The sequence below is a fragment of the Crocodylus siamensis genome, chromosome 5 (assembly GCF_052110815.1).
Source record: "Crocodylus siamensis isolate JL-2025a chromosome 5, ASM5211081v1, whole genome shotgun sequence".
Lineage (NCBI taxonomy): Eukaryota > Metazoa > Chordata > Crocodylia > Crocodylidae > Crocodylus > Crocodylus siamensis.
In genome coordinates this window covers 153,394,463-153,408,254 of record NC_143399.1, presented here as the reverse complement: position 1 = coordinate 153,408,254, position 13,792 = coordinate 153,394,463, and the positions used below count along the sequence as shown (strand labels likewise).

The 13,792-nt window shown below is 44.2% G+C and overlaps 1 protein-coding gene across 1 annotated transcript in view; it reads left to right on the top strand.

Moving 5' to 3' along the window:
* The first annotated feature begins 3,814 nt into the window (after positions 1-3,814).
* STK31 (serine/threonine kinase 31) overlaps positions 3,815-13,792 on the top strand; it is a 92,011-nt gene continuing 82,033 nt past the window's right edge. The window contains exons 1-5 of the mRNA XM_090046766.1: positions 3,815-6,734; positions 8,280-8,318; positions 8,423-8,475; positions 11,794-11,892; positions 13,716-13,790. Coding sequence (XP_089902892.1) covers positions 6,434-6,734; positions 8,280-8,318; positions 8,423-8,475; positions 11,794-11,892; positions 13,716-13,790 — 567 coding nt within the window. The 5' untranslated portion in view covers positions 3,815-6,433. The remainder of the gene's footprint in view (positions 6,735-8,279; positions 8,319-8,422; positions 8,476-11,793; positions 11,893-13,715; positions 13,791-13,792) is intronic.

The window sequence follows — 13,792 nt, the reverse complement described above, 5'->3', positions numbered from 1 at the left end:
TTTAAATACATAGAGGGTAAAAAGAAGGTTCTGGGTAATGTGGGGCCCCTGCAGGACACTTTAGGAAATTTGGTCTTACACCAGATGATAAAGCCAACATATTTAATGATTTCTTCGCCTCCATCTTCCTAAGCAGAGACCAGAACAGCCACCCCCCTGCTGGGCCCCCCTCATGCCCCAGGGGGCATGCACACCTGGGCCAAGGGTTAGTGAGGAACTAGTTAGGTTGCGGAGGGACTGGACGTATTCAAGTCAGCCGGTCCGGACAATCTCCACCCTAGAGTACTAAAGGAATTGGCTGAGGTCATTGCAGGACCCCTGGCGTGGCTTTACGAGCACTCGTGGTGCTCTGGTGTGGTGCTAGAGGACTGGAAGAGGCCCAACATGGTTCCCATCTTCAAAAAGGGGAAGAAGGAGGACCCGGGAAACTATAGGCCAGTTAGTCTTACTTCGATCCTAGGCAAGCTGTTTGAGCATATTATGCTGGCACACATCCAGGAGGGGCCAGCAGGGGATTTCATGCTTAGGGGCAACCAACACAGGTTCATCTGTGGCAGGTCCTGTCAGACCAACCTGGTGGCCTTCTATGATCAGATAACCAAATCATTAGATGCAGCGCTAGCAGTGGACATAGTCTTCCTGGACTTTTGGAAGGCCTTCAACACTGTGTCTCACCCTGTTCTCATTAAGAAACTGGGGGACTGTGGTGTCGACACCCACACAGTCAATTAGGTTGCCAACTGGCTGGAGGGCCGCACGCGGAGAGTGGTGGTGGATGGGTCATTTTCAACCTGGAGGGATGTGGGCAGTGGGGTTCCGCAGGGCTCGGTCCTCAGGCCCGCACGGTTCAACATCTTCATCAGCGACTTGGACAAGGGGGTAAAAAGCACCCTGTTCAAATTTGCTGATGACACTAAGATGTGGGGGGATGTGGGCACGCTAGAAGGGAGCAATAGGCTACAGTCGGACCTAGACAGGTTACAAGGGTGGGTGGATGAGAATAGGATGGGATTCAACACAGACAAGTGCAAAGTGATGCACCTGGGGAGGAACAACCGGCACCATACCTACAGGTTGGGGAACTCCCTTCTTGTCAGTACAGAGGCAGAAAAGGATCTTGGAGTCATCACTGACTCCAAGATGAACATGGGTCAGCAGTGTGAGGAAGAAGTCAGGAAGGCCAGCCATACCTTGTCAGGCATCCACAGATGCATCTCGAGCAGGTCCAAGGAGGTGATCCTCCCCCTCTATGCGGCACTGGTCAGGCTGCAGCTGGAGTACTGTGTCTAGTTCTGGGCACTGCACTTCAAGAGGGATGTGGACAACATGGAGAGGGTCCAGAGGAGGGCTACTCGCATGATCGGAGGCAGCAGGGCAGGCCCTATGAGGAGAGGCTACGGGACCTGAACCTGTTCAGCCTCCACAAGAGAAGGCTGAGGGGGGATCTAGTGGCCTGTTACAAACTAGTCAGGGGGGATCAGCAGGCACTGGGGAAATCCCTGTTCCCCCCAAGCACTGCCAGGAGTGACCAGGAATAATAGTCACAAGCTGGTAGTGGGTAGATTTAGGCTAGATATCAGGAGGCGCTACTTCACGGTCAGGGCGGCTAGGGTCTGGAACCAACTTCCAAGAGAAGTGGTGCAGGCTCCTACCCTGGGGGTCTTTAAGAGGAGGTTAGATGAACACCTTGCTGGAGTCTTTTGACCCCAGTAATCTTTCCTGCCATGGCAGGGGGTTGGACTAGATGATCTACTCAGGTCCCTTCTGACCCTAGAAACTATAAAACTATAGGCCTAATGGCAACAACCTGGTGCAGCCTTCCAGCTCGTAGTAGCAGCCCACACTCCCCCACACCCGGCAGCCCCTAGGCCCCATGTCCTTGTGAGGAGGGGAAGGCTGCGTGGGGTTGTTCCCACCAGGCCTGGCCCATGCTGCACTGAGCAGCATCTCTGGGAACTAGGATTGGGGGTCTATGCCTCCCTGTGGCCCCACTCCCAGTGCCGCCACTGCATGCAGAGGGCATGCAACTGCATTACTCTGGATCCACCCCTTGACTCATCAGTATAATGGTGTGACTACTGCCACTCAGCTGCAGCTTTTTAAAGTATGTGACTTAGATGCGAAGGGATCTGGGGTGGGAGAGATTACCTGCTATCATATGTGGACACCTGGAGTTGTTAAGGTATAATTGCACAGACTTTTTACAATCCTTAAAAACTAGTACATTTCAAGCAGTTGTATTTCAAATAAAATAAAACCCATTGCCTTTATTGTCTTGTACATATCAAATCAACCCTGTTTTCTTTATTACTTTTAACCAGCATGATTATTTTTGTCTTATGGAAGGGATTCCTTGATATGGTGGCCTGCAATAGCAGGGGATTGGACTCAGTGAGCCAAGAGGTGTCTTTCATTCCTTTATTCTCCAAATATTTAGGAACTTTCTTTTGCAGGAGTTGGGTATGCATCTGATGCATGATTTCACTTCATGGTAATATCTCCTTTGAATTATTTTTTTCATGCTGGCAGTGTCCCTTTTCAAAAGCAAGGTGTGCCTCTGCAATTATTTGCAAGATTGGGGTCTATATATTTTTACAGTTCCTATCAGTTCTCTTCAGAATGTTCATTAGGACAGTGATAAAATTTACTTTAAAACATATTACATTTTAACGTTACAGCAATTAAAATATACCAGAACTTTATACAATACAAGGCTAAATTCCAGTAGATTAATATAAAAGATCAGATCAGGTTTCTATATATACAAAATCTTAAAGTGACTTATTTTTAAACAAATCAGTACAGAGATACTAACATTGGGCTTTTGCCACTAATAAAATATCTATAACCTATGAAAGCACACATAGTGGAGCTTTGCATGGTGCTATGCTCCTAAGTGGCTATGCAGCACGTGCATTTATTCATTAGGTAAGTCAACTTCTTGCATAATGCCAACATTTAAAAATAAGTTCACATATCCATAGATACACAGCTTTTTGTACTCTGTGCTATGTTTTCAGACTTGTGAATACTTGAAAATACTTTTTTATTTGAAATTGAGAAGATAAAGCAGCAAAACTATAAATCAGATGAACATATAAAATATATGTCAGTTAGATTAAGAGAAATCAGAAGTATGGAAATAGTTTAAATGACATCAGGAAAAGAAAGTAAAAGAATACTATTTATCTAGGATGGGGTGGCCAGTTATCAGGGCCTGCAGACCACATAGACAGTTCTGGGGAGCTGTTGAGGGCTGGTCAGCACCCCTCCTCCCCTGGCAACAGCTTGGTGCCCACTCGCCCTGTGATGCCTACCTGCCACCACCACTAGTGCACCGCAACAGCTGAGTGCCAACTCTGGCTCCAACCTAGTCTCAGCCCCAACCCTGACTCACCCCACACCCACTCCAGACTTGCCCTGCCCAGAACAGACCAGCTGGAACCTGTGTTCACAGCCCCAACCGTGGCCTGCCCTGCACCTCCTTCAGACTGCCTGCCCACGCCGAGCAGCAGCAGTGGCGGCTGGGCAGAAGCTGCTGCTAGGTGTGGGAGGAAAAGTGGCTGCCTCCTCTTCACCGCTACTGGGCCCTTTTTGCGGCAGCTGTCCGGAGCCTGCACCCAGGCTCCCCTGTGGCTCCTTTCTACTGCCACCACTGCTCTGGATGGCTTGGAAGCAGCGGTGATGACGGGCATGGGCTCTGGGTGGCTGTAGCAAGAAGGGCCCAGCAGTGGTGCAGGGAGGCAGCTCCTTTTCTCCCACTCCCAGCAGCAGCTTCTGCTTGGTCATTGCCACTGTTCAGTGTTGGTGGGCGATCCGGAGCAGGCACAGGGCATGCTGGAGTCAGGGCTATGTAAGTGGGTCCTGGTTCATCTGGAGCTGGTCCACTCCAGCCAGGGTGAGTCCAGAGTGGGCGCAGGTTGGGCTGGGGTCGGGGCTGTGCAAACAGGACCCTGCCAGTACCATGGGGCTGGGGCCAGTGGTGGCTGTAGCTGGAAGGAGCCACTGCTGCCTGAGCTACCTAGAAATGCAGTCCAGCTGCAGAGCTGCCAAAGCCCTGCTGTGTGCCCAGGGGTGATGGGACTCACCACGGTCTAGCTGGTGCCTGGGCCAGGTTGGATTGAAGGACCCACCAAAGTCCCTCCATGGGCTGAATCCAGCCCTGCGGGCTGTATTTTGCCCACCCCTGATCTAAGAGCTCAGCTGTTTCTCACATTTCAGAAACAAAGAACCAACTCATCAACCTATTGTCTGGTCATTTTTGAGGTTTACATGTTTTTACATGACTAGAATATGCTATGCTTTTCTATCTCTTAAAGTATTATCCAAGATAAAGACATGGGGAGAGAACAGGGATGAATCCAGGTGATTCAGTGGTAATCTGTCTTCCGTTTTATGGCCCTACAGTCTATTTTCAGTTCTGGCTAAAAATCTACACATAATATTAACTCATGTAGAAATGTGAAGTATTGGAGATACTGCCAAGATTCTTGAGATGACTAGATTTTATTTTATGAATCTGAGTAAGAGATGTATATTTAACTGTAATGACTCCAGGGCTAATGAATCAATATGTTTTGAGTATCTTGACTTTTTTGTCCAGTTCATTGTGGCTTTTTAAACTGAATATATAACTTAGTAAATTAGTGCACATTTCAATTAGAATTGTTCTTGCTTTGATTATACACTGAATAATATAGCACTAGTCCCATTATACTAGTAAAGCTTCTTGTTTCTCTTTAGCTGGAGAAAAATAAGTGTGTTATCTGCAAAGGTAACATGACAGCATCTGGACCCCGCCCCTCGGTTCAAAATCCTAGCTCTGTGAATGGAAGAAAACTATGAGTTTTTAAGAAGGTGTACATAATAGCTGACTTTTAAAAGAAATTACAGTTGTATTAGCAGGGAATTGTGTTATAGCTGTGGACTTAAGTGTTTGTCATTGCGTTGGCCAATTTGGCTGTGTTAAGACCAAAGTAGGTAGGGGTGGACCGAAGGGAGGTACACTGGTGCAGTTGCGCCTGTTTTGATTCCTGCATCGCCTAAAGTTTAAAACCAACTGCCTGGCAGTGGCAGCAGCTTTTCTGTTCAGGAAGCAGTGAAACTGTCCATTGATTTTGTGGGTCATTAAAATCTCTCCGATTCCTTCTAAACTCTTCATTCCATGGGTGTTAACGGCCTTCTTTCCTTTTTAATGGTCTTTGTGTTCCACTACTCAAGCTACTCTTCCTTATGTAAACTTGCTGTCTGATATCTGCTCCTGGTAACCTAGCTCCCATTGCACAGCCCTGTAGAGAGTTAAACTCATTCCAATTAAATGATATTTTGTTTTTGCTGTGACGATAACCTGAATAATACAACCCTGGGCCCAGAGCGCAAGAACGTCCAATTTTTTTTACCTGGAGAAAAATATGTGCTAAGTGTGAAGATAACACCATACCATCTGCATCCCCCTTTCAAAATCTATCTCCATCCATGCAGAGCCGTCCCTTGGGTAGGGCAAATTGGAGTGACCGCCCTGGGCCCTGTGCTTTGGGGGGGCCCCATGGAGCTGGGCAGAGCAGTCATGGCCTTTCCTGCGGAGCCCACCTGGAGCTGGCGGCTCAGCCCTGCCTTGCGGAAGTGCCTGGCTGCTTGCCACCCATCCCCTCCCTGCTGTCGGCTTTGCATCAGCTGAAGAGTGGCTTCCCCGGGGCACGCAGGATCTGCTTGGCCCCAGATGCCAAATTTCATTGTTGCAGCACTGCTGTGCCCTGCCTTTGCAGGGGTCCCATGGCCTTGCACAAGCTGATTTGCCCATTAGGGTTGGCTTTGCATCCATGGAAGAGACCTAGGAGTTGGCTTTGCAAGCAGCTTATGGATAGAGCAAGACACAGGGCTGGCAAGGAGCTGAGACAGCCCTGATCCGGAGCAGGGCCAGATTAACCCTTTAGTGGGCCCTCGGCAAACAAACTCGTAGGCCTCTCCTTAATACTGTATATTTATATTACTTCTGTAACTAAAACAATTATGTAAATGAATATGGGCCCCTTCTTCACTTACAGCCCTAAGCATATGCCTACTTTGTCTATGCAGTAATCCGGCCCTGGTCTGGTCGGGAGGGGTTGTAGTGCTGCGCTGTGCTGGAAGGCTCAAGCAGGTGAAGGACACCCGGCCCTGGGCCCAAGCACAGCAGCTAATGGGCAGGGGGAGGTACAGAAAGGCTACAGGGGCAGGGCACGCGCGGTTTCTCTGCGCTGACAGCGCAGGGGGGACCCGCTGGGTGAAAGGGGGCTGCAATGCATGAATACAAATACAGCCGTATTTCAAAATCAACAGCGCGAAGACGCCACTACGACCCCACCCCTTCTGCTACAGCGCCGCGTGTGCAGTCTGGGGACTGGCAGCGCCCTCGCCACCAGCAGGGCGGAGGTGGGAGGGTGTTGTCCCGCGCATGCGCACCCGCTGCCCGCCCTCAGTTTCGCGCCTCCTGCACAGGCGCAGGGGTAGCGGGAGCACGTGTGCAGAGCGGGGAGCCGGAGCCGGAGCCCTGCTGCTCTCGTGGGGGCCTGCGCCGGCGGAGGGTCTGCACCGCGCGGCCGCCGCCACAGGCACGCGGGAGGGCGGCCCTAGGACGTCCCCTCTGGGTTTTCCCGAGCTCGCGAGGGGCTTGTCGCGTCCTGGCCTGTCTCGAGCTGGCGTTTCCGGGGGCGAATCGGGCGGGCTGGACTGTGTCGTTTTGTTGGGGTTGGCCGGTGGGTTTGTGCGGGACGCGCTGGGTAGGGATGATCCTGCCTCTGCAGCGCTCTTCCAGGTCAGCCCCCCTTCTCTAGGCAGAGCAGCCCTGCCTTTGATTGGGACCTTCCCAGGTGCTGCCTACTGCTGTGGCTGGGAAATGGCCTCAGCCCCTAGGTGGGATGCTAATACACACCTTGCCTTGCCCAAGTCCATCAAAGAAGGAACTGGCCCCAGAGTGCATATACAACCTTCCTTGGGTGGTTATAGTTACACTAGCATGGGGCTTTCTTCTTCCAGGTTGTGATATCTGTCTTTAGTGCTTTTAAAGCTTCAAGGGTGACTGGCAGGCAGCTTTCTATGGTTCTGGGCTGAGTTTCAGCTCCATTTTGCTTGTAGAGTGATGGCTTGTTTCTCAGTTGTAGGGCTGCACGCATACCAGTGGGATCTGAAAAAGAAGCTGGGCTTTGTCTGGTTCTAGTGCCACCAGTAACAAAGATTGGGTAATTAGTATTTTTGCAAGGTCAGCAGGCATGGCATGGAATGACTGAAGCTAGTAAATCTGAGTAAAAGAGCCATTTTCATATGTTTTATATGTATGCCTCCTTAAGACCTGGTGCAGGTGAAAAAGCTTTAACCAAAAAAAAAGCAAGACCCAACCTGTGTTAATTTGAACTTGATTCTGATATGAGAAAACAGTGTTTTTCTAGAGGGGAGTATGAAACCATCATAGATGCCTGAACATACAGCAAAATCTTATTCAGTATTAAGGAAGATGGAGCTGTATAACCGAAGGCGTTAGTACTTAATTTTTGTTTTTTTTTAATCTGAAAAGTTGTATCATCTGACTTGCATTCCTATTTATTTTCTGTATAAACATGGAGACTACCCAGATCAGGTGTGTGGCTATAGGGTGGGGAAGGGGATTTTTGCATCTACATAGAAAGACCTTGCTTCACATTGCTTATGACTGGGGCGGGGGGAAACGAGATGTGACTGATAGGTGAGGCAAACAATGGAGTTTGGATGAACATAATGAGAATTGTGATAGTGATAATGGCAACAGCTTATTGTTAATCAAAGCACACTGTTGCGGAGGCCAGTGCCATCAATAAAGGCAAAAAGGTTTTTTTTGTTTGTTTTTTGTTAAATCTGCAATATTATGGGGCAATTAACAAAATCTGAAATGTGTTTCTGCTGTCTTTGTGCAGGTTCAAACTGAGGTTTTAGTTTTCAAATATCAATGCAGGATTAAGTTCCAGTTAAGTAGATAATTTAGTTCCTTAACTTCTACTATTAAATAGAAGACAGGGCAGGGTGGCATCTTAGATGAATGAACACATTCAGAGGGATGAGCAACAGCCAACTTAATCAGATGCTATGAATAGTCCATTCATAAAATCCTAGAAAATAGGCTATAGCCTATGATAGCTTGCTTATTCCTCTCTGAATGAGTTAGTCTAAGGTTCCACCCTGCCCTGTCTTCTAATGCATTTCAGACTAACATGGCAAACTACCTTTCTCTTATTGTTAATAATTATACATGCTTTGATGCAATGTTTCAGGTTCTGTAGCAATGGAAGAAGACTTGGGATACAGCAAAGGTAATCAAAGATCATAGGTTGCTTGTTTATATGTTTTCTTTTTGAAAACAAGGTCATCTCTTTGAAATTCAGAATGTTTTAAAATCTCTTCTCTTTTGCCTTAGTTGAACATGTGGTAGGCTGTCATGTAGAAGATGCTGTAACATTTTGGGCACAGGTAAAGTAAACAGACTTTTGAATAAGATGCTCTGATTAAGGTATGTTACCTTATTTCTTCCAGAAATGTCAGTAGTGTACTAACACAAAAGATTAAAATGCCTGAGCAGGCGTTATATAGCAGGTCCTACGTGAAATTCTGAATGTTAAAATTTTAGGTCTTGGATCAGGAATAGTCTGGAAAGTTGATCATGGTGCTTCTTTAAGGGTTTTTACATGAAAATATGTAACATTCTAATAAAATAAAAGTAATAGAACACAAAGCATTGTCATGTATGGGAGTTTTGGTACTGTTTTTAATAACCATTTGGTGCGAGTTGTCTATTTTTTACCTAACTTTAAATGATGGAAATGCGTGTGCTCATGGGGGAGGAGTGAAATACCTAAGATGCATGTATTGTTACAAGTAGTACTTAACGTACATAAAGACTGTTTTTTGGTTATCTGACAACTTTATGGCCAGTTTCACTTTCCTTTGTATAACCACTTTCTCTGTATAATCACCCAATCTTTATACGGGCTATAATAAATAAAAATATAATGCATAGGGTCATATAACATCATGAGAGCAGGTGGCTACCTGATGCTAGACCTGCATGGGAGAGATGGCACATTCCACAAATTCTGGTGATCCTTGACCCCACCTTCCCAATGCTCCCTTGCAAGAATTTCCCATGTTTGTAGAATGTGTACTTCATGTAAGGGGAGCAAATTGGAAAAGCTATTAGGAAATCTTTATTCAGAACAGTGTATTGGGGGTACAGAAGAGGCAGAGCAGAGAAACAGACAGCCCACTTGACCAAAGAGGACTTCAGTGAGTTAATCTTAGAAATCAGAGCTTTAAAATCCTTTATGGAGGCACAGTTTGATAAAATAGAAGAAGAGATAAAAGAAATGGGGACAGGTTCATAGACCTGGAGAAAAAGGTGGAGAGAAACCTGCAATCAGCAGTAAATCTGCGAAATAAATTATAACTGTGAGAAAAACAGGGCAGCTTGCAGAGAGAAGTGAAGATATAGAAAATTGTGAGAGAAGAAATAATATAAGAATAAGAGGACTCCCATAAGGTGGGGAGAAGGGAGATCCAGCTGAATACTTAAAGCAGGTATTCTGTTCATTCCTACAACTGAAAACAAAGACAACAGCCTATGTAGATAGAGCACGTAGATCTCTTTGTACTCCGTTCAAATGAACCAAGAGACAATAGTGCATTTGCTCTGTTTTTTAAAACAGCAGATTCTGAAGAATGCTAGAAGGCTTTTTATTCTACTCTGGGAGGATATAAAATACACGTGTTTCAAGGTCCATCACGAGCAATTTTAGGGAGAAAGAAGGAACTGAATTAAATTACAGCATTCCTCAGAGAAGTAATAAAGATACAGGTGGGGTTTTCCTTTTGAACATGAAGAACAGCAGTACATTATAAAGGAGGAAAAAGATGGTCTTAAATTATTGAGAAACTAAGTGGAAAGCGCCGTAGAATCTCAACTGGAGTCTGACATGGACAATGAGAAGGAACACCACCGTAATACTGAATAATACTGCATGTCAGACTCTTTAAGCTTGGGGGAAAGAATATGTCAAAGTAGAAGGGCAAAGAGGCTGGGAGAAGCTACAAAATTAGGGGTATTCAAGAGGAACTGTCTGGGAGTGAATAAGAGATGGAGATTAAAAGAAAAAATGGAAGAGCGAATATCTCAAGGGGGAAAATAAAGATTAAAAACAATGTTGGGACCTGAAATTAGGAAAATGGGGGAAGTAAAGACATTTTAAAGCTAATAATAGCAAAGGGTAAACAATTGAGGGAAATGGGTAACTGGCACAAAAATAAGGATTGCTTGGGGATCCAAGTGGGAGGGAAATGGATTGGGGGAAGTTATGAAGGGAGAGGGCTTTACTAAATTGTCATCTTGAGGGAAACAATGTATAGAAGAATATGCATGCACCAAAACAGTACTGCAGGTATATTAAGCAGACCAAACAATCTAGATATGTTTTTTTCCTTATTTTCTTCATTATAAAGTGGTAAAGGCAGTTCCAGCAAATGCATATATTTGCTAGCCAGTAAGCCAGTATTTCTAACCAGATGGTTTAAAAAGTAATGTTCTGTTTATATTGATAGTACAGATGATAAGTTATAAGAATTGTATACCATATCTTTTGTCAGTATGTAATAACTCAAACCTCATGCAATTTGTCTGTCTTAGTCTAGTGTTGGAGTGGTTTTTTTGTGTATATTTGCCTTAAGAACAGGAAAGTTAAATACAAAATATAGTAAGTGTCCCAGCTACTGTAATTGATCCATAGTTACACAATTTGATCAAAATAACATGTAATTAAAAGCAAAATTGTTTGCGTTGGACCAAACTTAAACAAGCCTTGCATGTCAGAAAGCAAATTACATACAAGTTGTCATCTTTTCCCCTAACGCTGAAAAAGGAAAAGTGCTAAATGCATGTTTCTGTTGACCTTGTGTTAGGATTCAAATACTGTGGTGGTGGTTTTTTTTTCTTTTTACAAATTTTAGTAAGATCTTTTGTGTAGTTTTACAGACTCTAAAAACGATTGGTCTATTAAATAATTTTTCAGGCTGATATTCTCCTAGAATTATTTATTTCTCTTGGATTTGGTTCCTCGCTTCCTGTTTACTAGTATCTGAAAGAAATTGCGGGCAAATGTAAATGCAATTTGGAATTGGGAAGGGAGAAAGATAAGACATTGCAATGGTCCTGAGATAACTAAATGATTTGGATGACTTTTGGTTGTGTTAAAAGGAAATAATCCCAGATTTTCAGGGGCTTTGCTGTGGTCTCTCCAGAGAGTTCCTGAAATGGAACTGTTGTTTTGAATTTGAAAAATAAATAAGTAAATAAAATCTTAAAATGGTCAAAGGTCCTTCTCTTTCCCTTCCAATATCTCTTGTCCCTCCCTTCTATAGTACAGATGGCACTAGGGGTGGGCCTGAGCTGCATGTGCCCAGCTATCTGATTGGACAAGTTAAAGGTGCTCCTCTTTAAGAGAGTCTTCATTTGAACCATCATATAATGAGGGTTAATTTGTCACGCAGTTAGGGACTTTTAAAATGGTCTACATTGCTGTCAGGGCAGGGCTTTTCAGGAGCTTTAAAGGAGCTGAGTGTACAACAAATGTAACTTCTGTCTGTGCCCTAAGACAGGTACCCTAACAAGGACTGGAATTTGTTCTTGTGGTCTAGAAGTGTCCTGAATTTTTTTCCTTGAAAGCTGGTTGCCTTGGTAATAGGTGTTTAAAAGCATACAAAAATACTAGCTAATGCTTTTTAATCTCTTCATATTTTTAGAATATCAATAGTAATGATGACATCTTGAAATTAAGCTGTGCACTGGCTGAAGTGTGTCCTCAGGCAAACTCAATTTTTGGCAATCCTGATCTTAATAAGGTTAGTAGCTTGTAATTGAGATGATTTTTTTTTCTTAAACATGAAAAGCAGGCAAGGTTTTTTGGGTAGATGTGCTATCTTTTATTAGACCAGCTGAATAGTTGGAAAAAAGTTCTTTGCAAGCTTTTGGGTGCAATCACTCTTCTTCAGGCATAGGGAGTCTCTGGGACTCAAAGGAATAAAAGAAGCTAAAAGTGTGACAATGTCAGTGAGATATACACTGGAAATTAGGAAAACAAAAAGTAGAACGGGGGAGGGGTGGGGGATGGCAGGCAAAAAGAGCCAAAGGTGAGTAAGGGAGACTCTACAGTAGTAGATTATTTTATGTAACTAAATTCTTAGGTATTTTCTTGCTTTTTGATACAAATGCACCCTGGATATTCTTTGGGGGGGGGCAATTCTTGTTTTGTGTTGGGGTATTGACTCTTAGCTTTAGATTTAATTCCATTAAAAAAGCTATTAAGAGATGCATAATTTGTAAATATTTGGGTTACACAGTTAACCAAGACGCCTAGGAAATACCACAGTGATGGTTACAAATTAAATCTTAACTATGTCTCTGTCTACTAGGCATGTTGATAATCTTTTAGGCTGCTGACAGATGTGGAAAAAAACCCAGAAAACAGCCTTTACCAGAAAAGACATCACATTAGTTTGACTCTGCTTCCCAGCATCTGTATATATTGGGCGCTTCAGTGGGGATTCTTGGTGCTTTTATCTAATAGCTGATGCCTCTTCTGTGTATGTGCTGCACTTGATGTGGAGGCATGCTGAGCTTCAAATAAAGCACTGTTTTTTGGGCGGGGGGTGGGGGTTCTCATCTGTAAGCAGCCTTAGTTACAGAATTATACTGGTTTTCAACAAATGGTTCCATGGGTGCATTCAGGCTCTCAAAGGATTGTGTGCCGTCCTGTGCACACTGAACAAATTGTCAGTTAAACTCGCTGATAGTAGAAGTACACAACTGGCATTTCTAAAATATTTTACAAATTAAGTATGCAGATAGAGGAGTAGTGAAATGTTTTTGTTTTATATGTATATGCTGGTTAAGATTAAGATATCCTACTTTTGCCAAGTACTCTGAATCCCAGAGTGCTTAAAAGTCAGTGCAGTGTAGATGGTTTCCCTTCCAAGCAGTTCAAGATGTTTGTGAAGTACTATTCTCCCACAAGGAGTGCCTTCTGGCCTTTGCTCTTGGGTGTGGTGGGGAAGGAGCAAGGCACTGGGATGCTGGAAGACCATTGGCATGTACAGATGTTCCAGAAAGCACTTCAGAGATGTTCTTATTTTTGAGTGTCATTTTTGAAGTGCTGCTTCACCCTTGTGCATCTGTACCCTCACTGATTGGAATGCTTCAGGTAGCCCATTTGTCCATGACATTTGTAGCAAATGGTCTTGCACCTTGAACGGCAGATAGGATCCTGATTTGTTTTTGCGTGCAGGAAAGTTTTTATGACCAGAGCCGTACCTTTTTCAATTTACCTCCAGAAATCTGTGGTGTTATGGATGTATTACATTGTCAGTAAAATGGTTGCAGTGCAGCAGAAAGAGCAAATCTTTATGAATCCGATGCAAAAAATGTTTTGTGATGTCTTTGCCAGAATTTTCTTTGAGATAACACAGCTAGATGTGTTATGTATTATTTTTGAAGTGTTTGGCATGTGCTGGTAGCTGAGACCATACTGGGTTAGGTCAAATGTCAGTCTGCTTCAGTATTGTGCAAATAACCAAAATGTATACTGTAAAATAAAGTTTGTAATGGATTGCATCATCTTGAGCTTCACTTACACTTACACAATACTACTTTTTTTCCTGTTAAACAGATCTATGGAGGCTGTTTTTCTGAAGATAAATGCTGGTACAGATGTAAAATACAGCAAGTGATCAGTGATGAAAAGGC